This window comes from Alternaria postmessia (genome assembly GCF_024291825.1).
Source record: "Alternaria postmessia strain BMP 2775 chromosome Unknown scaffold_26, whole genome shotgun sequence".
Taxonomy (NCBI): Eukaryota; Fungi; Ascomycota; class Dothideomycetes; order Pleosporales; family Pleosporaceae; genus Alternaria; species Alternaria postmessia.
This window is the reverse complement of record NW_026260099.1, coordinates 239,170-266,212: the sequence shown is the minus strand read 5'-3', so window position 1 is coordinate 266,212 and position 27,043 is coordinate 239,170. Positions and strand designations below refer to the sequence as shown.

The following is a 27,043-nucleotide window of genomic DNA, read 5'->3' as shown; positions in this document are numbered from 1 at the left end:
AAAGCAGATAGGGCATATATGGTAGGTATGCCATGTGGCGGTTGTATGAGATGCGATGCATGTGTAGGGTGTTGCCAATGTTGCCAATCACAGCTAAGCGGAGTGGTTGAATCACACTCCGGAGAAAAGCGGCCCGACTTTCCCTGAGGTGTCATCAGCCTGGGCAGAATCCACCCATCTAGTCTGTCACAAGCAGATCTGCGCTTAACGATCTCGTAATGTCAACCACGAACCCATGGTCTACGAAATTTCCAACCCTTGAGGCGGTCGAGCGGGTATATCATTGTCCGATGTTTGGACCACTTACAGTGAGCGGACCTTGAATGGAATATTGCGATCTGGCTTTCTTTACGGCCCTTTGACATGGACCTAGGATATATCATTCCGTTGTTGAGAGATTAAATGGTGGTTTAAGCGAGGTCGGATGTGGAAATCCTGAGCGTGCTACTAGGGACCCATCTGTCATTCTGCAGAGTCGCAACCCAAGTTTGAGGTTGCTGGCAGTACGAGGCTAAGCCTTCGTTTTACGTACACTGGTGTAGATCGCATCCGATTTTCCAGCCGTCTGCGTTCTTGGTAGGTTTGGCGTCACCTAGAAACGCCGCGGTTGTTTACCAGCCTCCCTGAATCGCGTCACAACGGCGAAATCTGCTATGACATCAATGGCAGAATGCAACGGCAAGATGCAACTCGCTGACTAGGATTGGCGGAGATATTCGGGTCGTGTGCAGTGCCGGTGGTCGGAGCGGAAAGCGTTTTGCCTGAAGGGCGAGCGGTGAGAAACGAGACCAGGGGCATAGCGGAGCGGAGATCGCTATCGAGGGTCCTATTCTAAGTAGGGCTTGTGGAGAACACGCGACACGTGCGGAGGCCGTTCATACCACAACCATGGATACTGGGCAAGATCGGGCGAGATCCGCCTTGCAATGAAGCGACTGGTGAAGGCGTTGCAAAATTTGCAATGCAATACGTCTCGCCATGTGCTGTCGTGGCTGTACAGGCCGAGAATTCTGGCGGCAGGACCTGTCAGCTGCAAGGTCCCTCCAACGGTCGTTCACTGTTTACGCATGATAGGCGAGAGATAATGATGCGTAGCCGTGGGTGACGTGCATGTGCCAATACTAAAACTATAGAGTATGGTAACGAGTACATAAGAGTAATTCCCGTAGACAGTTAAACTGGATCTTGTGTAGTACCTACGCACAGATAAGGCAGAGCTGGAGTAATTGAAAGATCACATTATTCAGGTGGGGGATGGCACACGGTGCTGCCATTGGCCCGTCGAGCCTCCCTTATCTCTCGGCTGTACGTAAGATAGAATGCAGGAAGCCGCTAGAGCGCATCCAGCTTACCTCCAAGCAACGCCCGTGCACAGTGCATCTTGAAACCCATCCCGAGCACATGTCTGCCACAAAAGACACTCGCAGCGCGCTCTCCAGAATCACTCCAATATATACGACTGCCAACCCCGATTATGCGCCTGCCCTCTCCCCACACAGGGTTCTAGGTCTCCAAGCTCCAAGCCCAGGCTTATCCCGCCTCTCCCGCCCGCCTGCGCCCATCCTCTACTTCTTTCGTGAACCTTCAATGACGGCGCGAACCATCAGTCACCTCATACTTCTCGCCGCCGTTACCGGCAATCTAGGACCCTGATCTGGGCCTCTCTTGAATCATCTCCGCTGGATTACTCAACTTTATTTGCTTTGCCCGGGATATCTCTCATAAACCGATTGAACTACCTATCTCCCACGCGATAAGACCTGTCACGTACCCTGCTTCCGATAGCCAGATACTTGCAACCTGATTCGGAAGCTAGCCAACGGGCCGTGGTCTATCATAGCCTTATCGCACCCATTCCACCACGCCAGCTAGCCATGACGGCCGTAGCAATGCAGCAGCCGGCTATGGGCCCACGCCCTGTTGTCTCTATAGCACCAGCTCGTCCTCGCACGATACAGAAGTCACCATCCAGCAAGGAGAGCTTGGGCAAGCCCACGTCCAACAACGGTCCAGTATCTAACATCCGCTCACGGAGGGAACGCCCCTGTGACGCGTGCAGACGGAGGAAGAGTCGCTGTGTAATACACGAGGGTGCTGCACTGTGTGTCTTGTGCGAGTTCCACAAGCAAGAGTGTACCTTTGTACAGAGCCCACTGCCACGGAAAAGGAAGGTCGTCGACGGTGAGAAGAAAGACTCACCAAACAACACCAAGAAGAGGTATGTCTAGGTCACCCCACCTCCCTGCTTTTCGTTGCGCCTCCAGGCTCGCGTAGATATATCACTTCCGACGTCTGCTATGCCCTTTGCGTCACGCTACCAGGTCACGTGCGCACGTGTGACAGTACTTGCTTTTCCCGTCCCACGTCTAGTCACGGATTTGGAAATTGTCGTCGTCGCCCAATGTTTCGGTTCGTCAGCATGTTGTCGGATGTCGTAGCTGACATCCTATGGCAGATCCGTCGACTCAGATCCTCCACCACTAGCACTATCAACACCCACCATCACAGCAACTGCGCCAAGTCCACCACCACCACAGCCCTCGCTGTCCCAAATAGCAAGTCTTCACTTGCCTCAATTTGGAGAGACACTGGGATTGCAGCGACGGCAGCATAGCAGATACATCGGTCTGAGTTCTCCGTTCGATTCCCTGCTTATTGGCTTGTCACAGTTCGATACCCATAACGAGTCGACCTTTGACCTTGGCACACTTCGACGAGTGAACGATCATGAATGTTTCATTATGCTACCTGACGAAAACACACAAGACTTCGCCGGCGAGTCTGAGGCTTTAGGCCAGGTTGAGCAGCTTGTGCATCCACATGGCCCAGCTTTGCTAGATCTGTACTTCCAAGTAGTACACCCAAATTACCCCATCATCCAGAAGCACTTGTTCGTCGAGCGATATCGCAATGGCGACCGAGGCTTCTCACCGGCTTTGTTGGCTGGCATGTACATTCTAGCCCTTAACTGGTGGTCACTCAACCCCAAGCTAGCCAACTATTCTAGACCTGATGCAGCCCGATTGGAAGCAATCGCCATGAAAGCGCTTGCATTGGCCATGGAGCGGCCGAAACTTTCCACTGTACAAGCTGGCTTGTTGTTGCTGCAGCGTCCTGAAGCGGACTCTTGGAGCTTAACAACTCAGCTGGTGGCAATCGGTCAAGAATTAGGCCTACATCTTGACTGTTCATCATGGTCGGTTCCTCTTTGGGAGCGTGGGTTGAGGAAGCGCATAGCATGGGCATTATACATGCAAGACAAGTGGAGCTCCCTGATCCATGGCCGACCATCACACATTTTCAATGCCAACTGGGCAGTAAAGCCGATTACGGAAGACGACTTTATTGAAGAAGGAGATGGTTTCGAGACACGGCAAGAAGAGACGGAAGATGAACAGGTGGAAAGTCACCGAGGCCGCATACTGTATGCTCAGATGATTGCGCTCACGCAGATCATGGCTGAGGTCATGGATACATTTTACACCCAAACGGCTATCCACGACTTCGCCAACGCTGGGAAGAAGTCAACTGAGCTGATACTCGCACGCGCCAAACCAGTGCAGATTAAGCTCCGTCAGTGGCATGAGAAACTACCAGCGGAAGTAAAGATGAGTGTCCCCGAAAAGGGTAAGCTCACCTCGACGGGTTACCTCCATCTCGCATACTTTGCAACAGAGATCACGCTCCACAGGCGCATAGTACAGTCGCTCGACTCTACTAACCCTGACTCATACGGTCTCTTCATGTGCCGCAACGCTGCGAAGACGCGCCTGATCTCGGCTATGGACTTTGTCAACAGACTAAAGCCAGAGCACTTACAGGCCTTCTGGTACTTTGCTTCCAAAGTCAACTTTACTCTTATTGGTACCTTTGGATCGCTACTGTGGGCTACGGCACCCGCCAAGGAGGAAGCTGAGTTCTACAAGCTCAGACTGTGCGAATACCGCTGGACGCTTTCGGTTTCTTCGAAGCGAGCCGACTTCCTTGAGTATGCAGTGTCAATGCTGGACGCGAGTCGCGCCATGCTGAACAACTTGGCGGAGAAGCCCAGTCTTGCAGAGCAAATCAGCAACGCCGGTGTGCCGCCCGCGCCGCCTCCACGACAATACAGCTCTTTCTCCAATATGGGACCGCCACAGAATCCGAATGGAGCAGGAAGGTACGAGATGGAGGATGTCGATATGGGTGACGATAACGATCTAAGACGGATGTCCTCGGGCGAGAGCTTCGAGGGCTTTAATGACGGATCTCAGTATGGTGGTAGTCGGCCACATACAGCTGGCAATTCGCCTCGCTCAATGTGAGCGGTAGATTCGAAGGAATCGGAGCATAGCTTTGACGGCTTGTGGATTTGTCGTACATGTTTCAGGACAGCGTCTTCTGATGTTCAGCGATTAAGCGTTCTTTTTCATGGTGGGATGGTGGGCGTTATATAGGTACGCCTGGTGCTGCCATAACGGTGCTCTCAGGTTGCGCCAAAATGGCGCCATATTGCGACACAGGGATTGGGACACTTTATGGATTTGCTCTTTAGCGACTATTGGTTACGATTTGATGTTGGATGATAGTATAGACCACCTATTGGATACAGGGTATTGACGCGAATGACAAGTCATTTGGTATATCGCCGCCTCGAAGGCGGCGCAAGCAACTTCGGTCTTTCTTTTGCGACAATCGGCACGTGCCGAGTGAAACGTGGGTGTACAAGCCCACATTGGTGTAACAAAAAATCCAATTCTTGACAATGAGATGTGACCGTCGGCGCAATATCTTAGATCGGATAGTGGTCGAGCCTGCCGCTGCCTGAATGTTGATTCGGGGTTCGAGTAACAGCTGACACGCCTTGATCGTAGTGCCCTACGCCCATCAGCTCCGCCTGCAACACCTCGAGACTATCAAAGCCGCATCGATTCGGTCGGCAGCCAACTACGCATGCGCCTGAGATTTATTTCCAGCACAGTCGTCCAGCTCGGAGAGATGAAGTCATTGCGAGTGGATAATGGTGGTCAGCGCGTAGTGTCCTTTCCGCGGATTAATGCGCGCCACATTCCCATGTCCAGGTAGCGGGCCGACGCGAAGAACAGAAGCAACCCCTTCAGCCCCGACTTGACACCCTCACGCCAGGCCTGACACATTGAAGTAGTTCGCAGCCTGACCCGGGTGACAATGCAAAGCGTGCGGATGCGATGCGCTTCATGCCGCGATCAAACACGTCACTTGGCAGCGCCCCCTTCAGCCAGTCGCGATTTGACGATGAGGCGCTTTAGCGATTCAGGCGGCCAACTGGGCGTTGGAACACCGCTCATTCGCGATGTGAGATTCGCGAGGTTAAATCAGAAGAGCTGCGCTACTTCATTGCCTGGATGCAGCATCGTGGCTTATCTCCGGTGAGCTTCATCTGTTGGTACTTGTGCTTACCCCTGAGTGTCACATACAACGTCCTCGCGTTCGCCAAACTCCAGTCTTGGTACTAGATCGGCGTCTCAGCATATTTCTTTATACACAGTCATCATTCTTATAATCTGCGTCGCGCCCTACAGAGAGCGGTAGACTTCTCGCTCTTCGCAATGGCCAAACTAACTTTCCTCTCGGACGACAACAAAGCCTGGAGACGACGGCTTGTGATCTGCTGCGATGGTACGTGGCAGTCCAGCGTTAGCAGCAAAAACAACATACCCTCCAATGTCACAAGACTCTGCCGGCTGATCGCGCGTGTTGGCGCAGACAAAGACGATCCCTCGAAGAAATTCCATCAGATCGTCTATTACGACTCCGGCATAGGAACCGGAAATCTCAGTGCCTCTGAAGCGCGACGACAGGGTGGCACGGGAGCTGGCTTGGCAGAAAATGTCGTCGAAGCATACAACTTTATCGTGCAAAATTACGAGCCGGGGGATGAGATCTTCTGCTTTGGGTTCTCGAGAGGTGCCTATACAGCACGTGCGGTTGCTGGATTGGTCTCGGATCTCGGTGTCATTGCACCAACCAGTATGCAGTTCTTCCCTGAACTGTACCGTCTCTACCAGACAAACGAGGAAGGCGTCGAGTTCAGAGAAACACAAGCGTGGAAGTGGTTCACCAAGGGCAAGCTCAGCAAAAAAGGAGAAGAGATGGAGAAGATTGGTATCGATATCAGAAACACTGGCATGGATGATCTTCGACTTATGACTGAAGTGTGGGAGATTCGACCGCACGGTGAGCTTGCAGTCAGTGAGGGTAGTAGAAAGGTGAAGGTGGTGGGTGTCTGGGATACTGTTGGCTCATTGGGCGTACCAGACCTGATCGGTCTAGACCTTGCACGGGCAAGGACGAAGTACGGATTCCACAATGTCAAGCTGACGGAGAGTGAGTTCTCATCTATTAAGGAATATGCATTTCTTGCTAACCGTTCGATAGATATCGAGCATGCATATCAGGCATTGGCTTTGGACGAGCGTCGCAGGGCTTTCCGCCCGACTCTCTGGTACATTCCCACAGATCTCGTTGACGATCCAAACCGACCTACGCCAGAGCTGAAACAGGTTTGGGTATGTAAAACTTTACTCCAGTAAGGAAGACCTCACTAACGATGTCACTCTTAGTTTCCAGGTGTTCATACCAACTGCGGCGGCGGATCACAAGACGCTTTCGGCGACATGAAAGGAGATTCCGAAAGTAGGCGATATTGTGTTATACCCGTAAGATATACATGCTAATCTTTACTTAGATATCTCTACAGCAACTCTATGCTGGATGCTCCAAGTCATCTCCCCTCATCTTACCATTGACCGACATGCCTTCTCTCTCTTTATGGCTCAGTACACGCGCTGGCTCTTCCGCCTCCGCTACGCATGTACCTACCACCATGAGGGCTCTTTTGAGAAGTTCTTGGACAAGCTACCGAAACTACCCAGCTTCAGCCTCACATGCGACGAACTCAAACCTCCGCGGCGTGACCCTCCACACGAACACACCAACTTCGACTTTAGCTGGGGCACGGGCCCTCTCGTAGATTCGTATGGCGGCTTCTACCACTTCCTTGGAGCACGTGCGCGTAAGCCAGGCCACGAAGAAGTCGAGATATACGACGCTAGAAGGAAGGCACAGAAGTGGGTCAAACTTCGTGATATGGGCGATACAAACGAATACATCCACCCCATTGTGCACTACCGCAGTCTTATACGTGGATGGGACAAGCACTCACCCATGAGAAGGAAGTGGAACCGCGACAACTGGCGCAGTAAAAGGGACGACATGATGAGGTTCTGGTGGTACATGGATGGCGAACAGGACACGTGTGCGATACCCGAGTGGGCGATAATGCCCGACAAGGAGGGAGAAGAGTACAATTTCGAGAGGATGTGGTATCATCAATGCGAGGACACTGCAAGGTCGTTGTACGATGTCAATCGTGCAGAAGAGAATTTCTTGGAGGTGTTGGATGAGAAGGTTGATTTTGCTTTTGACGAGAGGCCGCAGAATGTTTGGCCCTGAGGGAAATATAGTAAAATGGCTGCTAGGGGTTTCTGGCGGGGAGACGACAAGGCGAGCAGTGGGACGATGTCGACTTGGGAAGGTGATGATGAGAAAACTACAATACCCTCTGTATTTAGCGTAGCAGTTGAGATACCTGTTCTAGGGGGCGATATGATTGCTTCCGTGGAGTTCGGTGTCGTGTTAAGATCAATGTCATTGTTGGGGTAAGAAATAATGAGGTTGAATAGATTGTCGGCGGGTCGAGATACAATTACGAGGGATCTGGCCTCTTGTGTTTATATCTTTGAGTTCTTCTAAGTATAAGTTTGTGTCCATATCGTCGAGAAATACCTCCACTAAGATGTTATATAGCTTGCGCCAATCTTTCGTCTCAAGTCAATCATACGCTTATATATATGCCTGTCGATTAGGTGAAAAAATGTAGACAACATAGTCAACAAACACCAAAGATGAAGTTTGTAGTAACTCCTTCGTTCTTGACATGCTGCGACATGAACAAAAAATCGTCAACAGCACATCTTGATAGAGGAGCTGATCTTAGCAAAAGAATTGGACGGGCGGGTGATCGAAACCCGGACCTTCCGCAGATTAGCACCGAAAGAGATGCAAAGCGGACGCTCTACCACTGAGCCACACGCCCCAGAAGTCGCCATCTGAGATAGATGGCTTACTAAGATGGAATGAAGACAATCTAGCTAATATATATTGCAGGCGTAAATCTCACGTGGTGTGGCATTTGGCTTTCGGCCCGTAACGTGGGTACGGGACCTTAGCCACACCCTTGGCGCATCACGGACGAACCACGTCGTCAGCATCCTCGAACACACCTGTGCTTTGTCTTAGCAAACAACACGTCTTCACCATCGTTCCGTTCGGATTACCCTATCATCGCCCCAACGTAACCTCCATTTCATAACCATAATCGACGATTCGAATTGGCCGCGCGTCTAACCTTTATCCGGCATCGACTCCCGTAACTGTCGTCAGCTCGCAAACAAACACATCGCAATCGTAATAACAATCGCCACGATGAGTTCATTAGGCACATACTTCCTGGACGTCGTGTACTCGTTCACAAACTGCATGGTCTGCTTCCCAAGCTCACCTCAACTCAAAATCAACAGTCGGAGTTTCAAGATATTACGGTTGCTGGGCGAGGTAAGTTGGGTATCTCTCGTTAGCACACAACCAATTGACTTATCGCGATATAGGGTGGTTTCTCATATGTATATCTCGTACAAGATAACTCGAATCAACAACTCCTTGCGCTCAAGAAGATACGATGTCCCTTCGGACAAGAAAGCGTGAGCTTGGCGCTCAAAGAAGTCGAGGCCTACACACTATTCTCGCCGCACCCGAACATTATACACTCGATTGACTACTCTGTTGAGACCGACAAATCAGACTCGTCTGCGAAGACTGTGTACATCCTTCTCCCATACTACCGTCGAGGTAATCTACAAGATATGATCAACGCGAACCTGGTCAATCACACAAAGTTCCCTGAGCGGAGACTCATGGTGCTGTTCTTAGGCGTCTGCAAAGCGCTAAAGGCAATGCATCAGTACAAGATTAAAGGTGGACCTGGCGGCGCGCGAAGTGAGGGCAAGGCCAAGAAAGTCAGGAGAGATGCAAAGAGAGCAGATGCGGAAGCTGCAGAGAGCATGGAAATGCGCCCAAGCAGGAGAAACCGCGATCATGAGGAAGACGACGAACAAGAGGCAGAAGGACTGCTAGAAGAGTCGGAAGTTACAGCGGCGCATGAAGGCATTGCGCCTGGCGGAGAGAGGGCATACGCGCATAGGGACATCAAGCCTGGTATGCAATTCGCACACCTCATACGATGATGTATTGTGGGACTAACATGCGCAGGCAACATAATGATAGACGACGACGGCAAGACACCCATCCTGATGGATCTCGGCTCCCTCGCGCCATCACCAACACCCGTAACCTCACGCTCTCTTGCCCTACAAATCCAAGATACCGCCGCCGAACACTCGACCATGCCATACCGCGCCCCTGAACTCTTTGACGTTAAGACCGGCTCAGTCATCGACACCAAAGTCGACATTTGGTCGCTCGGTTGCACACTTTACGCATGCTTAGTCGGCAAGAGCCCCTTCGAGGCTAGGTCAGACGAGACGGGTGGTAGTCTGAGCATATGTGTTTTGGGCGGTGACTGGAGGTTCCCAGATGAGGGTATGCAGAGGGGCAAGCAAAAGGCCAACCCTGAGGATGCGATCACAGATAGTGTGAAAGAGGTGGTGAGGAAGTGTTTGAGGCTGGAGCCCAATGAGCGGCCGGATGTTGACGAGCTGATTGACATTGTCGAGGATGTACTGAGGGAGCTCCCAGAGGATGGCTCGGACGACTAGGTGATGCGCACCCATTGATGAGTATGCTTGTATGAGTACATTTCTTTTCTATCCAGCGTGAGTATGTCCAAAAACTGGACAAGCCGTCTTTCCACACGGTTGAGCGTCTCGTATCACTCCAATATACCCTTTCACCTACTGACTTCGTCGCTTTTCCCTCATCTTGTAGCGTCCGTGCTCCCGCTAACAACTGCCTCTCTCTCTCTCTCACTTAACGGATGATTGCTCTGCTCTTCCACCTATCTCACGCCACATATTCGCCATAAGCAATTCCTCCATACTTTACCAGAACGCTTCTCTGATCCTACGAAAAGAAGCTCGACCAGGCACTACTTACGCGTCATGTCGACACCGAACCAGCACTATCTCAGGATGTGAGTGCGATTCCATTATTTTATCATGTTAGAGCATGACTAAGAATCTACCAGATCCCAGCGCAATGCAGAGGAGTCGGCGCTTTTACGCCTGCCCCCAGAAATACGAAACCTGATATGGTCTTACGCTGTACATGCAGAAACATTAGTTAGCGTTCACCTCGTTAGCCGCCGGTACCCCACAGAATGGCCTGTACAGGGCATGAGTCGAGTTTGCAGACAAGTACACGCAGAAACTCGGTTGCTTGCTTACACCGTTAATACCTTCACGTTGGTCAACACAGCCTATCTTACGGCATGGCTCATGATGCTACTTCCCGAGCAGAAAGCCGCCATACAGCGGATTCAAGTTGGCGACTATCAGTTCTCGTATGATTTCCTACAACTCCTTCCAGGCTTGAAGTCTATCGTGGTGGAGTGCTTCTGCAATAAGGCTGTCGTCGACGATTGTACAGATGGCAAAGCTATCATCAATCATTTGGAAGACATCTTGGGTAATTCCGGTCTCAAGATCCAACGCCTGCCGATGTTCTTGAAGATGGCCTTTTCGGCCCTAGCGGGAGACGAAGGTAAATTCCATCCATGAGAGTTGACCAGAACGAAAACTCAAACATCAATCCTGATCATCTGTTATCTCCGATACCTATACATCCAGAAACGACATCCAGATGTAGATGTAGGCTAACGCAGTGTAGACGAGTTTGCCGCACTCTGGCCCCAGATTCCGCCGCTCGAGCCCGTTGAGGCTGAGGCCACCGTGCCCTCCAAGCGGCCTGCGAAGAAAGAGGCGGCGGGCGCCGAGCCGCCCAAGAAGAAGAAGGACAAGAAAGACAAGAAGGAGAAGGAGAAAGAGAAGAAGAAGAAGAAGACAGCAGTGGGGGAGTGAGTAAGTACTCTCTTTACAGTGCCATGCATCATAGCTCTATGCACAATGCTAACTTGTGGATCAGACGTTTGTCCCTGTCGAGTTCGACAACAAGGGCAAGCAGAACATTCCTCCGGGTTTTTAACCACTGAAAGTTATCCTCGTCACAAAAGACACTCTCCATTCAAAGACTTTCACTTCCTCACCTCAATCTCCCAAATACCACAGATATGCACTTCAATTCTATCATCGTCTTGGGCGTAATGCTCTCTGGAGCTGTGGTCTCGGCCGCTGATTGCGGCGCCTACGGTCTCTGTGGTGTCACTCGCGCCTCATCCCGCTATCAGCTCTATGCTGCCCGTCAACACGTTTGCGGTGACGCTTTATACAAGAATGATGGATCGCTCAAAGCTGAAGGTGGAGGCAGACTCACTTGGCCTGGAGGATTCGATCAGCGGAGATGCTGGGACGCATTCGAGAATATCCTGAACTAGTGTCGTCCTGAAGGCTCTGGCCTTGGTAATCATTATGGGTCGTACAACTGGTATGGGAAGCTTTACACTGTGTATGGATGTAAGTTGTTTTCCAATCTTATTTTCTACTAAACTGGAAAGGTTTTTTTTTACTAATATGTGTTCTGCTACCTAGGCAGCAACCAATAGTAGAACCTAAATTCAAGTTTGACTCGACATCTGCTCTGTGAGGGGAGATTGAAAGTGCGTTCAACCAGGCATCGCATTACAGGAATGAAGCTTAACAGGCTCTGAGTGGTTGGGTTCTTCACGTTCCCGTAGGCCATGTGGCAGAAACTGAAGCTTAATACCTATTTGGCGCATCAAATCGCACTACACGTGAAATCCCTTTTCCTGTAAACTGTGTACTTCAAGACCTTGTCGTGCACTTCTATCGGAAGACAGAGGAGAGGTGAAGTGGTACTGTTTTGTCTTGCACTGAACTATGTTAGCAAGTAATCTTACTAAGCCATCTTTCTTGGACCGCGACTTCTGGGGCGTGTGGCTCAGTGGTAGAGCGTCTGTTTGCATCTCTTCGGTGCTAATCTGCGGAAGGTCCGGGTTTCGGTAAGTCGCCTATTATTTTTATGTAGTGAGGCTTAGCCTTTGAACAGGAGTGAAGGCAGACTAATCCAACCTGATGTGAATTGCACAAAGCTCAGACTGTGTCGCTACTCTATGCAATATGTCTCGAATTCATCAAGTAGAAACAGTTCACATGATATAATCTTCTCGGTTTTCGTGATAGCCAGATCCCTTGAATACCGATGAACAAGTGAAGGTGGTTGACACTTTGCAGAGTAAGTCCAGAAGGTCATATTCCACCCATTCGGAGATAGTATCCGACCGCTGCATAGGATAGTATGAACAAAATTCGGGTGAATTTGCGTCTTATGGCCAAAATGGAAAGTATCGAAGAGTCTGTAATCTGAGCGTGACGGGAAGAATTCAGCTTCAGAATGACAGTAACAGTCGAGGGGCATGTTTCGATGGCCTTGTATAGCAGCAGCCAACTACCGCGGAACGTACAGCGGTCTTGACGGTATACATCGTGGTTGCGAGACGACTACGTGGCTCTGAATCTGCTTTGTAAGAGCTCGTAGAGTGTATCGAGGCAACTCTCGCTGTCGATTTCCAAGTCGTCTTCCGGCTGCCTCAGTAGCACTGCTACAAGCAACACTGCAGTTGTTCCGCACTTGATTTTCCAACGAGTCATTATACCCCACCTGACTTCTAGCCGCGTTACACAGCTCACCGAGTTCACATTTCGCTTGTCCCTGCTCTTTTCACCTCGCAGAGAAAAAACATGTAGAGTTCATGATTCATAGGGGAAAAGCAAGCAATGACGGCATGATTACAGGCAGAGATAGCGAGGGGAGCCGAAGGACTGCTGACCGTCGTCAGTGAATGTGGTTGCTGTATACATAAGCCGTGACTTTGTGTTCTGTGTCTGTAAGTAGAAATTGTAGGCGTCCAGGTTTTGACGGCAAATGAAGAAGCCATCTGAAACACGCCAGTGATTGGCGATACGGAGAAGCAAACATGGGCAGACTTCCGATGTCCACGATTTTATCGTTTCAACAGCGAGTCAATAAACGAAGATGGAATATGACAACAAACCAGATCTCCACCGCGACGCCGTTAGCTGCATGACATTGTTCTCCGCGTTGATCTCCGCAGTCCGGCACCGTCCAGGTGGCTGACCCAGGTGGGGCTTGTCGCGGGACCCCTGCATAAACAACACCTTGCGATTGAAGACCGGGGGCTCTTGCGGGCCATATGGGAGCCTGTTGCCCTCAATGTTGTGGTTCCCCTTTCGCCTTCCCCACCGCCTTGCTACATAATCTTACGCGCGTCCGGCAGCATTTGTTTACACACAACATTTGTATCACCACAAACCATCACACCCCACTTGATCCGCTACAACACTCGCCCCAGTATCTATACGCGCAACAGCAATTAGCTAGATAGCTAGTATATACGGCGTCATGACGCTCCGCGACACGTACACCAGGTTCCTGGCGACGCCTTCCTCGGGCGCGCTGGCGGACAATGCCTCTCTTCACTATGTCACAACTACGACCAGCATCAACGACGCGACCGCCATCATCAAGCACTTGTCTGTTCAGGAGAAGCTGCTGAAAAAGACCAAAGAGAAGGTGCTGAATGTGATTGAGAGCAGCAATGGCCTGAGTGTCGATATGGAGACGACGATTGAGTTCACCAACGGCGGCGGCGCATACCTGCCAGGCCTTGACGACAACTTCGTCACAGACCGCACAGTGACGTTCCCAATGGTATGTGACCCTTCCAACCATTTCTCCACACGTTCACTGACGGTGACAGGTCCACATGGTCCATTTTGACAGGTCAGGAAAGATCACACAGATCCGACAGTACTGGGACCAGGGCTCTCTCCTGAAGCAAATCGACGTCATTGGCGCGCGCTCTCGCAACTGGCCTATCCGCGACAGCAGCGAGCAGATTCGCTTGATTGCATCGAACGCGGCAGCTGCACAGCCAGAGTCAAGCGCTTCGTCGCGCCCATCAACGTCGGCCTCTCGTGGCGTAGATGAGGTTTCCATTAGCGATCGTTCAAGGAGATCAACAAACAATGCCATGAACGACCCGCATGCATCGCTTGCCCTCTTCGCGCCCCGCGAGGTGGACGAAGAAGAGTCTCGCAGCTCTGGTCCGTCAGCACCGCGCGCGCAGTCTGCGAAGCCTCCTCCACGCGAGTACTCCGAGCTGTTCGCTGGCGCGGATGCTGGATCTCCTTCACCGTCACCCCAGAGGATCCCAGCCAAGGCTGGCAGCGGAAAGCACTACAAGGCGAACCGGTTGTTCGAGGAGGGTGAGGAAGAGCACCCAGTCGCCCCTATGAGCATCAAGACCAGCTCTAAGAAGTACGACCACTTCACTTTCGGGGAAGGCGAAGAGACGCCAAAGGTACGAGACACTTCACGACCGTCCAAGCACGACCAGAACCGCAACAGGAACGACGCGCATTGGGACTTCGACGACTTCGCCACCCCGGACAAGTCGAAGCCCAAGACGCTACCCAGCGCGGTTCGACACTTTGGCTGGAGCGACGACGAGGTTGGTGCTTTCTATCAGCCAGAGACACAGGTTGCATCCAAGTCTCTGATATACTTCTGAAACATATACTAACGTCAATGTCACCTCAGGATACCTCCCCTGTTCGTCGACCCATCGTCCACAAGGCCCGCCCCGACCAAGACGCGCACTTCGACTTTGACGATAACGGCACTCCCGAAGCTCAACGCGGCCCTGCACCCACCAAAGGCGGACGCAGCAACAAAGGCCAGGGCCTCTACTCCGACAACGTCACAGATAACGACGTCGACCCGGCCGATGCGCGCGCCCTTTCGGACATCACAAAGAATAAGAACCAGACCCGTAGTTCTATGAAGACACACTGGGGCGTTGACGCCGACTCACCCGATGGTCGCGGCATAAACATTGCTGGTAATGGCATGGGTGGACGCAAGGGCACTGAGTGGTCTCTCTTCGAGGAGAGCCCTGAACCGGCGAAGAAGGAGAATGGTGGTGGATTCAGCAGGAGCGCGAGGGGAACTGCCATCAAGACCGAGGGCGATGGTATGGGTGGACGCAAGGGCGCGGACAAGAGCTTCTGGGACTTTTAGGTTGCGTCTCAGCCTACGAACCCACGGCTTTCGTTTTTGGTACCTGCGGATGAGCGACTGCTGAGGTTTTGAAGATAGGTGTCGGCGCCAGAGTGGCGTAGAAGATTATCATCGTGTCGTGGATGCCATTATGTACGCACCAGTCTCCTTTTGTCGATGTCTAATCTATGTTCTTTCAACGTCTATGTGACGGAATATGGGTTCTAATATGGGACTTGGTAGGATAGACATTGACATGGTGCACTAGATGTCAGAGTGTGGTGATCATGTAACACCAAAGTTTGTTTACTGAGTTATGATACCTGTTCTTCTTGCTTGAATAGCATACTTTGTGGGATTCATTGATATACAATTGTTTCAAAGCCAATGTCTTCTATCACCCCGCCATCGCAACATGCTCATCCCTAGAAAAAACAATCTCAAGTTCATCCCCCACCCTCCCACTATCCATATCTCCATCCCAAGGAAGAAACGTAATGTCCACTTTCAACCCCCACCTCCTCCTCAACTTCTTGCGTTCTTCATGTGTCGTCCTCGCTCGCATACCTTCCCACACAGCACGGAATGCCTCACCTTCTCCTTCTCGCTCAACTTCCTGTCCCTCCTCTGGGCTATCGAACCAGACCCCAGCGTCCACAATACGGCGCAAGTCGTCAGTCGGTTCCATGGACGCCCAGATATCCACGGGCGCGTACTTGACGCGTACCTCCTGGAGCGGCGTTGACGTCGATGTACCCTCGGTATGTGAAGAAGCGAGCATCAGAAGAGCGTGCACGCAGACTTGGACCCAGTACCTGATCTTGAGGGGTAGAGCGAAACCTGGCCGCGAGACGCTGCGGCTTTGGTGCGAACCGCGGGATATAAACCTTAAAGGCAGTGTTATGCTGTCCAGGTTGAAGGTGGGTGAAGCGAGGTATGTGAAGAGTGGTGTGACTTCCATTGAGACAAGGAGATCTAGTTTCGTGGCTATGTCCGCTGCGGAGGCTTCGCGGACGGGGTCGCGGGTTGGGTCGGCAAACGGGTAGTGGCCTGCGAAACCGAAGGGGTCGTTCGCGTTCGAGGACTGTGTCGTGGCTGGCTGGCGAAAGGATGGGTATAGTGACGAGTTTGAAGCGTCGTAGAAGTTGTCATCGTAAGATTTGCCTTCGTGGTCGTACTCGTCGTAGTGGCCGCTATAGTAGGCACCTCGTACGTAGTCGACATCAACCTCTACTTGATCGTGCTCCCAGTACCACACGTCCCTTCCTTCTTCTCTATCTGGTGGGTAATGTTGCAGGTTGGGTAGCGTTAGCCAATCCAACTCTATCTTCTTGAGCCATTTCAGCCATTGTCTGCCAGGTCCGTTGGGCTCTTCAATCTTCTCTAACAGCGCTTTGAGAACAAAAGGTCCGCAGCTGAGGTAGACGGTATGGTTTTTGAAAAGAATTTCGAGCGCTTCGCGGGCGACTTGACGGTTGAGAAGGAAGTAATTATGGCGAGTCACAAGAAGTATGGCAGCAGCGCTGGGCTTGAAGTACTTTAAGTGACGGCGCTCAATGGCCCTATCTATACTGAGCTCTTGCGCTGCGAATGTGTAGTCGTATATCTATATCGCAATCAGACTAGGCTCCAATAGGGTGGCGGAAATACAGACTTGGTCACGGAGCTCTCGCGGAAGTCTGAGAAAGGGAAAAACATGAGATGACACCGCATCTTCACGCTCAATCTGTTCAGTACCAACAGGAGGGTCAACAAACCCGGATGTGGAAGTGGCGGCCATGGTACATACTCTTACTGTAATTGACGCGTCCTTTTCGTGTTGCGAACCAAGCTTTGCCCCGCAGCACCACCATGACGATCTTCACGTGATAATCGCTTCCCCCCGAGCCCATCGGCCTATCCCTGTCGTGGCAAAGCCGCCGCGGAACTAGCAACACTGGATCAGGCAGGCGCTTGACACCTACCATGGATGAACGGGCCGATTCCTGTCTGTAATGACCGTCATCTTCGTAGCGTATCCACGTACTCGGGTCGCAAGCAAATCGCGATATCTGGCACCTACAGGTACCTTGGGTGCAATGCGGAACCTTCGCAATACATACCTATCATACTTGCATCACAAGGTAATCATGATTGCTGTAGCTTTCTGCTGCTCAGACGCACTCCAACCGACGAGTTGACAAACATTGCTGAGTGTTCGGTTGGTGCCGAGGTGATATGCTTTCATTGGTAGTTGCACCGCATCGAGGTAAGACTCCGTTCAACAACCATACTCTCTTGGTAATCATAACCGAGATGACCTTATGTGTTACTGCAATCCAGAGGTAACCGTTGCAGCGCCGCTCGCTTCTGTCGATTACAGGTATATTGCCTTCAGGTACGGGTCTGCCGTTGTGCGGCTCGACTTCAGGGGCCTTGCATCCGAGATGTCACTAAGGCTCAGATCTTCAGGGAATGTCACTGCAATATCCGTATACTGATGTACTGCAGGGAACACGCACGCGGGAGCTCTACCGACTGGTCTTGTTTGCCGATAGACTTTCAGCGCGTAACGACCTACCTGGGGTAGTCTTGCATGTGTGTCACGGTCAGCGCCCCAACAGTTCCACCTATGAACGGATACTAGCTGCTGGCAAGTTGACGCGTCCGCGTACAGCATACGTCCTTCAGACCTGTATCTTGAACAGATTTGACATGCTGATAACGTGCTGCGTCTGTGCAACTGACATACATGCGTGTCCGATGATGCAAGTCGGTCTGTGGCTTAGATCGGATGACAAGAGAGACATACAGAATGACCGGGTTCAAAAATGTCATTCGCAATACGGCGATCGTTTGTTCCTGCTCCGATCCATACTCGCAAAGATCTAGAGCCCGATTGCGCTAGCCTCGTGCATAGAGCGTTGCCATACATCCTGCAGGCACAGCAGCATAGTGAACCTTATTTCCTACAGCCTAGTAATGCTGTGACCGCAGCTAGCCTGCAAGATCTTCGATGCAGAGTGAACCTATGAGATCAGTTGAATAATCATGCTATTGAGCATGTGGGGGTCCATGGGTGTGAACGTGATTGATGCGACAGTCGTTCCATCTTCGACAGCGGTTCGCTTGACCATGGCACTCTTATGGAACCCAGAGTCGACTCTTTGGCCATTGTTGCTCAACCGGAGTACTAGAGTACAAAACATGTACTGGCACCTGACACAAGACCGTTAGGTTTGTAAACCTGGTCGTCGGGTCTGCGTGTGGTAGCACAATCAGGTCGAGTACAGTGCGAGGAGGCGACACCGCCATGTGGTGTAGAGTACTAAGAGTAGCTTGGTCGGCTTGGACCGAACGAGTGATACTGATCCAAAAATTGCGTAATAATGGGCATATGTCGGCAGCGGTTGCCGGCCATAGTCCAGGTCCGATGGTCATGTTTGGTCAAGGCAGATGGAGTTAAGGAGGTTAGTCCTTTTGTGTATCCAGATGACCATATAGGGATGGTCCTCTGTCTCACACGCTCGCATCCTAGTATGCGATAGGGAAGCCGTGGGCCTTGTTGGTCGTTGTTGTCATGACTCTAGCAAGCTGAGCCGATGTGCGGTTCAGAACTCTAAGGTCGATACAGCATGCGATGTATGGTTTTAGAGAGCGGAGAACATCGTTGTACCCAGCTTGGTTGCTCAAGAACGGTTCAATGTCGATGCTCACATGGCGTCTCGTGTCACTTTATAGATTATAGATGGATGCGGCTCCCAAGGATTCAAGCATCAGGTGCATTGCATGTTCCGAGCAGCAATGCAACGGTCACAACCATCTGCCATGTCGACCACAGAACTACCGAGAACTGTGGACAGTGACAAGGGGTGGACGTGTTACCGAAGATACAAAGTGGGCGCAGCACCTGTATCACCTCTTGCAACCGCAGAAGGATTATTGGTAGGCTTATCGGCAGGCAAAAGAGGCTGTGGGCTGCAGGAGTTCTGGCAGAAGTCGGGCTAGGAGGAATGGTTAAAAGTTAATGGAGCGGGTTGATTTACATGCGGGAAGCAGGGTTCGGGAGCGCCGTGCCCTGCAGAGACTTGTTTAGTTCAGTGCGTGCATCGGAGCAAGACGAAAGGCAGCAGTGGCGGCGTCCCCGGAGAAGCGATTGTGTGTGAACATGTTCTTCAATCGTTCTCCAGAGCTGTACCGTGGTATGAGAAAGCGCTAGCCGGCCAAGTATGGCCATGTTTGTTTGGCATGGGCACGGGCTAGTGGCCTTGGGCCGACTACTGCATGTCGGCAGCGAATGCAGGCTGCAGAAGGATGCGCGCTGCAGGCGGCCATGTGTGAGGATCGGCGCTGGAGGACAGCGTCGCAGAATTTGCTTTTTCTCGGCGCTTTGGCCGGTTGGGTAGCAGGCGTGGAGAGCTAGCGGACCTCGTGGCGGTACAGCGGGCGGCGGGATAGCAACACGGGTTTGGCTAAAGTGACGACAAACTACAAGGCCCTGCCATGCTCGCATCCCGTGTCTATTGCGCCCAGGATTCGGTATGTATATGCATGCATCTGCTCTGCACGCAAGTGCGGAACGACAAACTCTGCCATAGCCGACGAGACTGCCCTGCCCACTCGATGGCCGTGGGCAGAGCGGGATTGCTGTCATCGGCACCGCCATATGACAAGCGCACCAGTTCGCGCGCGGAGGCAGGGAGCCCATATTAAGTGCAGCTAGCCGCCGCTAGACGGGCTGCTTAAGATACACGAGGCCTCGATTGAACGATTTCCCACGTGCGGTCGGCTCACCTCTGGGCACCAACATACCCATTAATTGGCTGGCTCCCTTGCTGCCCTTGCAACTCGTCAAGACTCAACCGTCGCCTTTAGCTTTCTGTTGCGCCGCACCTCCTCCACTTTCAAAAGGTCCCTTCCGAACGTCGTACTTACGGCTAGACCGCCGGCTGCCCGCTGCTTTGTTGTGCACCTTGCTGCCATCCTTGTCCCAGGACATGTACTCGACCTGGTAGTCTGCTGACTGCGCTGCTCTTCTTCCCCACGCGCGCAGCACTGTGAGTGTCTTGCGTTGACCTCACCACTCGCCCTGTACGACATCCACCCACTGCGCACCACAGCCGTCCTGACCAGGCCAATTCTCTTGCAGCGGCAACCAGCACACCTCGCTCGACGCCTGCGTCGTGTACTCGCCTCTTGGGGCGCCATCATCGTGTCAACTCCAGATCCCGCCCTCTGGACGCTGTGCCCACTGGTTCAGGGAAAAGAACCAATTTGTTGTCCCTGTCGCAGCAACCGCCGACCGGGGAGAGCACTGCAGCCACGTCTTTTTTAGCATCGACTCTCGTGGTAGATTTGCACGGGGAGCACTGCTTGCTTTTGTCTCGACTCGTACCCTGAACGACTGCTAGTCGTCAGAACAAGTGAACTGGGCATCCTCCACGACCGGCATATCTGGAAATCACAGCCATCGCTGTCGCCTCTCTGTCTCTCTCGCGGTAATTGGCGTGCGTCGCTGCCCTGCGCTTTCCATTCGAGTTGGACCGGTCTTGGCGTCCCTTCGTCGTGCCCCACTTCACCCAACTTGCCATCCTTACTTCAGGGAGGAGCGAACCATATCTCGTGCGGCCTCGCTCAGAATTACCTCTTCAACCACCCTGCAATCCACTTCCATTCCACGTCACAGCTTATCTAATCCCCGGAATCCGGTCCTCTATTACTTCTACTTCTCCATCTTTCCACCTGGCCCCATCTTCTCGACCTTGCAGAGTGGTCTGACCCAGTTTTTTTTTGCTGAACGGTGTTCCTCACTGCCTTACTGGCTCCGCTTTCTTAGCGATTCGAGTTATTACCACCACGAGCTCAATCTTTGTCTCCCTACCACGAGAGCCGGGCACGCACTACTATCGTATAAAAGGTGCCTCGTGCTCCTCCCGTGCTCCTCCACAGCCATGGACTCTGTCTCTCAACGTCCACTTCCGCATAGCAATATGCCGCAAAGCAACGCCATCCAAGGCCAGCAGTCTCTGCCGCCTTTATCACAACTCACTAACCGTCTCCCCGCGTCTGAACACAGCCCAGCACAGCCTAGGCAGCACACAGAAGCAGGTGAAGTTCGAGATTCGGGTCACTGGTCTATCGCCCCAAGCAAACGTGAGTATACACGATATCTGTCAACTACACGTTGTTAATACACATTCTAGATTCATCCAACGTGTCTCAGCACATGGGCTTACAGTTGCAAACACTACTCAACCCTTCTGATGATTCAACATCACGCAATTCCGTACCAGAGACGCCGTCATCGGCTCGGTATCCCTCTGGCTACTCTCAGCCATCCCAGGTACGTGACTTGGTTACTGTCCCCGAACTCGTCTAATGTAAAGGCAGCATGGTGGTCTACCTTCGCTCTCCCAACCATATGACAACAGTCGACAAAGTATTGATGCCGGCTCCTCTCAATTCGACTCCCGACGCAGCAGTGTCGACAGTCGGGTGAATGTTGGCATGGGTCATCTCACAATTCACCACCCACAGTCACCGTACGACAGCCAGAACGCGTCTCGAGCTTCGCTTGTCCAGGACCTCCAGCAACAACGCGGAATCACAAATCCAGTCACGCGACCTAATGGCACTTCTCCTTTATCACCCCACCGAGCCGGTCCACGTGCTAGCAATCCCCCACGACGTGCTCCAGTCATCAATCCCAACCCTAGGAGCGTGTCTGGTATGCCCGATCCTATGGCAGCGGCCCCGACTAAGGGTTTTGCTTGGGCCTTTCCGGCAGACGACTTTGATCATGAAGAGAAGAGGACATCAAGCAGCGGTGAGTCTAGCGTAGACCGCTCAAACGTCCCCTCGCGTCAAGGTAGCTTTGCGACATCGATCAACAGTAGCATCTACACCACAGATTCTAAGCTACCACCTGGTCAACAACGACTGGATGATGGCACGCATTCCCACCCTTATTTTACATCAGCCGTACTAATTAGCATAGACGTCCCTAGTACCCATCATCACTCCATGCAACATCGCAGTGTCACGAGCCTACAAGCTATTGACCCTACCAACCCACTCGCTCCCGGAAGCGGAAGCTACAGCAGGACTCCCGAGCTTCGGGTCAGTCACAAGATGGCTGAAAGGAAGCGAAGGAGTGAGATGAAAACCTTATTCGACGACCTCAATGGAATTCTACCCAACAGCCCAGGCAGCAAGTCAAGCAAATGGGAGATTCTCACTAAAGGTAACTCGAGAGTCAAACTATTGCGCATTTTTGTCTGACGTGCCCTCTAGCCATTGAATACGTCCAAAACCTGACTCGCGCACACCAAACCGCTCGTGAGGAGCTTCTCCGTTTGAGACCCGAAGCTGAGTACTATCGAAGAGCCCAAGAAGAGAACGAATTGCTACGGGCGGAACTGAATGCCGTCTGGAACGCTCTTCGTCGCGCAGATCCTTCCAACACCCATGTTTACGGAAGCATGACTGGCCAGTTTGCGCAAGGACTACCCACAGTTCCTGCACCCGGTAACAATGTGCTTCCACCTCTACAACAGCAACAGCAACAACAGGGGCTCCCGCAACCACCACCACCACCATCACAGGCTCAGTGGGCACCACCACCACATGCGGGTGCAATGTCGAGTGCGATGCAGGGTGTCGAGTTTGGCGGTATGCGGCCTTATGAGCATTCGCATCGTTGAAGCAACCCTTCTCCACGTCGCTACCGGCTCGTATGGGCAATACAGCTGATATGGTTCTCGACGATCAAGACTCCATCATGTCCTTTTTATTCTGTGTTACATCGAGAGACATTCAGCAAGCGTTGTTTTTCTGCTTTTACACCTAGGGACGGGAAAGGGTTTTCCGCCTAGGACTAGATGAGCCCATCAACAACCTTTTCAATCATCTACCGACTGTGTTTTACGATTCCTTCAGTATCGAGATGTATTATGATACCGATCCTACGCGACATCATCGACATATTCGCCACTCATCGTGGGTCTTTCTTTCACTTACCTACTAGGGCGTAGGGCGGCGTTTCATCAGGCGGTTTATATCTAAGGAGTGAATAGGCTCAGAAAGGCTTCTTGGAACAAGGTTAGGGAAAAAAAAAAGTACATGCCATGTTTCAGTTGGTGAGACGCAGGTTTCTCATCTCAAGAACAGAAGTGGATTATTCCACCATGATGGCAGGCGTATGGTTGTTTTCGTCATCTCGAGCGGTTGATCGGTTTCCAGTCCGAAAACAGTTCGTGTACCCAGGACTTTGGGCCCTTATCGCTCTACACGTGGGCATATGTCTGCGCCATGTTTCTTCGACATGCATTAATAGCTTTAGTGAAGAGGGGCACAAACTTCTAAACATGGATCGTCGCTGCAGGTTGCATGTCAAACCACCCACACTTGGACTTTGGTGATCTTTTCTTGCGATATTAAAATTCCAAATCCTCGGGTCACGACACACCACACACACCACACCTGGGCACGCCGATTGCTGGAACTTGCCAGTGCTATCGCGCCGAATATCTTTTGGCCGCATCTTACCGTGTAGCGTGGCAAGCGGCTCTATGTGTCCGAACAACTAGTGAAACTGTTATATGTAGGTGGAGTGTGAACGACGAAGAGTTTGTTGCTTTACTACGGCTTTTGTTGACTCGCACTCTATGATCTTCGCAACTCATTCTCAAGGCTGACTCGCGTTTGCATTCTTTCTTGCACAGCCATTTGACGCTAAATGAGATCGTGGCGTTTTCTTGAGACTTCGTCACGAGGTCGGACACGTGGTGATCGTCAGTTAATCGGATCCGAATGTGGGTGGGGGGAAAGCGGCACGTCAAATTGCCAATGAGTTCTAGGCTTGGAATCGGATCCAGCACTAAGTCATCTGAGTTAGTGCTCGGTAAGATGTGCCGAAGAAGTGTCTGGGTGTGACAGCCAATAGCCCGCGATAGTTGCGCTGTATGGAAACTAGAACTGGAAGGACGTTTGTATAGTACGAGGGTTGGTGGAGCGTTTTGTATGCGTCTGCTGGAGGTTGGTAACAGTCGGTAATCTGGGTATTTGTGTGCTTCAAGAGTCGTGCCGCTTGGACTCAACAAAAACCTAAAGGGTTTCCTGTGTAGCGCCCAAGCGCGATTGTACTTTTAGACCAGTCAAGATGAATAGCACTGCAATGACAAGGGCGGATAGTGCAGAAGAATTGAGATACGACAGCAGCGGTCCATGGAGCAAATTCGTTACGAAGAACAAAAGGCGTTCGCAAGCCGCCAAAAGGGTATAGAATTAAAAAAAAGTATGCAATCTATCCGTCATCTTCATCGTCACCTTAATAAGAAAAGAGAATAAGTATGCTATCCGCGATGCAAAATCGTGTCCAACGGGTTTTTCTTTGGACCAACCAATTCCTTCTTGACCTCTTTTTTCTGCTTCTTCGTCATGAGTCCTTTGGCCTTGATACCTCTCTCCTTTCGTAGTTTCTTGAGCGCTTCTTCCGTCATTTCCTGGCGGAGGATTTGTTCCACGACAAGCTTCTTGCGACTGCGCTTATCGCCACGGCCGATGATGATACCAGCGGTGATGTTGCAGGTAAGACTGAAACTCAGGATGATGGCGGTGACTTCCTTGGGACGGTCTTTGTAGTAGATTCCCCAGGTTGTACCACCAAGTGCACATTGGAACATGGAGTGGAAATCGAGAAGGACGATGATGGCGATGAGGAGGCGGATGGAGAAGGCGTGGTGTGTATATGTTTCGTGGGGACGGTAGAAGGTATGTGACTTCTCGAGCTTGGCTTGATGATATTCGAGCCTCTTTTGCTCTTCGGCGGTGAGGACAGGGGCTTCAACGCCTTCTTGTTCTGCCTCGCCTGTTTCCCACGCGTTTGATCGGGGCATGGTTGGTAGCTCGTTGTGGTCTTTCAGATCCTGTAGTCCTCGCTTCTTACGTACTTCCCAGGTCTTGTGTGCATATTTGGCAACCCAAATCATGTGGTAGGTGTCGACGATACGGAAGGGGAACATGGTGATTCCAACGACACAGAACAAGGCAGTCAGGACCTGGTCGGCAATCTCGACGAAGTAGGCCTGTCGGTCACCCACGTAAATCCAGCCGATGAGGAAGAGCACCCATGCCGCTCCCCAGAAGGTAATAAGGAAGAAGTATAGGGTGACGAGAAAGCCAAGGGGATTGCGGACATAACGTCCGAAACCCTTCATAGTCCGCTTGAATCTTGCGCGCCTGGAGTGGAGAAGGTGTCGGACGTGATCGTCCAAAGCTGCCTTCTCCTCGTCAGTCCAGCCTGTCAAGGAAGCACCGTGTGGCAGCACAGCGTAGTGATGGCCCTCGCCCTCTTCCAGAGTTGAAAGATTCGAGTCGATTGTGTTGTTTCTTTGCAACGTTCCGCGGCCTCCGCGCGCTGCTTGCTCTACTTCGCCTTGTTGTGTCATCTCGGGGAGTTGGTCTTCCTCGCGTCCGGCACCCCTGGCTGTACCCATCTCTTCATCCGACGAGTCCGACGTAGTCTGTCCAAGATCGTATGTAGGCTGGCGGTTGTAGAGCCATGGCAAATTGGGTAAGAAGAGCGAGTTCTGAACGTTATTCAGGGTAGTAAGGGCAGACACTTCGGGATCTAAAGTCTTGTTAGCTCGCGATCAACGTGGAGCATCTTAGGGTGTACTAACCAATGACATCAAGCACATCAACAAGGTTATGGCCCATCATGTTCTGGTTGGGGTCTTTCTGATTCCGCCTCATGTGGAATGCGGAGGATTGACGAGTTAATCCTCTCCGCGCGTTGCTAGGGCCTCGAGAAGGCGGCGGTCCGTTGGCGGTAGAGGGATTTGCGCCATCCTCGTAAAGAGGCTGCAGGTGTGGACCTGTTAACTGGCGTCTTAGACTATCGTCGGCGAACATGGCCTGTGGAGGTGGGCGCGGTTCGGAGCTACTTCGTCTTCGACCAGCCTGCCATGTATTGTCGGATTCTGATATTGGCTCTGGCGCAGCGACAGGATCGGGCGTAGCTTGAGGAGTATTCAGACTTGGCTGGTGCGAAGGTCTTCGTATGCGGATTGACGAACTGCGCACGCGCTGGGCAGGATTTGAGGGAGGCGCGTATAGGTCAGACATGGAGGGCTGGGCGGACGGTGTGCGGGTCATGGTGGTGACGGTAGGGTGTGTGATTGTGGTGGACTGTGGCCCGAAATGTTGCACGGTCACGCCGTGGCCAGGCGCGGTCGAGGTTGTTGTGGTTGTTGTGTGTGGACCAGAGGTGGTAGTGGTCGAAGTTGACGACGACGCCAACGGACGTCCCTGCTCGCCTTGTCCTTGATCCATCGTGGCAGCGATTGCGACGAGAGAACCCCAGGAAAAGGATCAGTTTGGGTGAGCGTTGAGGCGTTGGGGTAAAAGTAGTGTCTTCCTAAGCGTGCAGCATTCCGGCCGCGACCGGCGTGGCTTTAGTTCATGGTTCAGTCAGCAGCGTCTCCGCAATCCGTCATAAGCAAAAGGGTTAGACGCGCGCTATGATAGGAAAGAGTCGCGTTGGCACGGCGATGATAACGATTTTCAGGAATAAGGGCGTGAGAGGGGTCTTGGAAAACACAGTCAAGCTTTCTGCTCGCGCGGATTCAAAGCTAACCGTCTTGTAGTGCTTCGGCTACTGCGGCTCGTGCGAAGATCCGAGTGGTGCGGACTATGAATTCATTCCACGACCGCAAATCGCACCGTGAAACATTACGTCATATCCCAATCTTTGCGGAGTGCAGACATATCTGGGGTTGCTGACCTCTGCGCATGCAGCTTGTATTAATAA

The 27,043-nt window shown here is 52.0% G+C and overlaps 7 protein-coding genes and 1 non-coding gene across 8 annotated transcripts; 5 read left to right on the top strand and 3 right to left on the bottom strand.

Annotated features, from left to right (window-relative positions):
* Positions 1–1,874: 1,874 nt before the first annotated feature.
* Positions 1,875–4,304, top strand: J4E82_005166 (uncharacterized protein; the record flags this gene model as incomplete). Its single annotated transcript, XM_051731435.1, has 2 exons — positions 1,875–2,218; positions 2,456–4,304. 2 exons carry the CDS (start codon positions 1,875–1,877, stop codon positions 4,302–4,304), a joined length of 2,193 nt encoding a protein of 730 aa, XP_051588873.1.
* A 1,263-nt stretch (positions 4,305–5,567) lies between these two features.
* J4E82_005165 (uncharacterized protein) lies at positions 5,568–7,473 on the top strand (the record flags this gene model as incomplete). Its single annotated transcript, XM_051731434.1, has 4 exons — positions 5,568–6,345; positions 6,397–6,527; positions 6,582–6,654; positions 6,707–7,473. The coding sequence occupies 4 exons, from the start codon at positions 5,568–5,570 to the stop codon at positions 7,471–7,473; spliced, it is 1,749 nt and encodes a 582-aa protein (XP_051588872.1).
* A 553-nt stretch (positions 7,474–8,026) lies between these two features.
* J4E82_005164 lies at positions 8,027–8,116 on the bottom strand. Its single transcript has one exon. It is a non-coding gene; the product is annotated as a tRNA-Ala (tRNA).
* Positions 8,117–8,505: 389 nt separating this feature from the next.
* On the top strand, positions 8,506–9,854 carry J4E82_005163 (uncharacterized protein; the record flags this gene model as incomplete). The annotated part of the gene is made up of 3 exons (XM_051731433.1): positions 8,506–8,634; positions 8,688–9,294; positions 9,349–9,854. 3 exons carry the CDS (start codon positions 8,506–8,508, stop codon positions 9,852–9,854), a joined length of 1,242 nt encoding a protein of 413 aa, XP_051588871.1.
* Positions 9,855–10,196: 342 nt separating this feature from the next.
* Positions 10,197–11,587, top strand: J4E82_005162 (uncharacterized protein; the record flags this gene model as incomplete). The annotated part of the gene is made up of 5 exons (XM_051731432.1): positions 10,197–10,228; positions 10,283–10,797; positions 10,924–11,102; positions 11,179–11,230; positions 11,322–11,587. The coding sequence occupies 5 exons, from the start codon at positions 10,197–10,199 to the stop codon at positions 11,585–11,587; spliced, it is 1,044 nt and encodes a 347-aa protein (XP_051588870.1).
* Positions 11,588–15,649: 4,062 nt separating this feature from the next.
* J4E82_005161 (uncharacterized protein) lies at positions 15,650–17,032 on the bottom strand (the record flags this gene model as incomplete). Its single annotated transcript, XM_051731431.1, has 2 exons — positions 15,650–16,858; positions 16,907–17,032. 2 exons carry the CDS (start codon positions 17,030–17,032, stop codon positions 15,650–15,652), a joined length of 1,335 nt encoding a protein of 444 aa, XP_051588869.1.
* Positions 17,033–21,221: 4,189 nt separating this feature from the next.
* Positions 21,222–22,934, top strand: J4E82_005160 (uncharacterized protein; the record flags this gene model as incomplete). Its single annotated transcript, XM_051731430.1, has 4 exons — positions 21,222–21,384; positions 21,435–21,574; positions 21,622–22,474; positions 22,525–22,934. 4 exons carry the CDS (start codon positions 21,222–21,224, stop codon positions 22,932–22,934), a joined length of 1,566 nt encoding a protein of 521 aa, XP_051588868.1.
* A 1,650-nt stretch (positions 22,935–24,584) lies between these two features.
* J4E82_005159 (uncharacterized protein) lies at positions 24,585–26,388 on the bottom strand (the record flags this gene model as incomplete). The annotated part of the gene is made up of 2 exons (XM_051731429.1): positions 24,585–25,861; positions 25,914–26,388. 2 exons carry the CDS (start codon positions 26,386–26,388, stop codon positions 24,585–24,587), a joined length of 1,752 nt encoding a protein of 583 aa, XP_051588867.1.
* Positions 26,389–27,043: the final 655 nt, after the last annotated feature.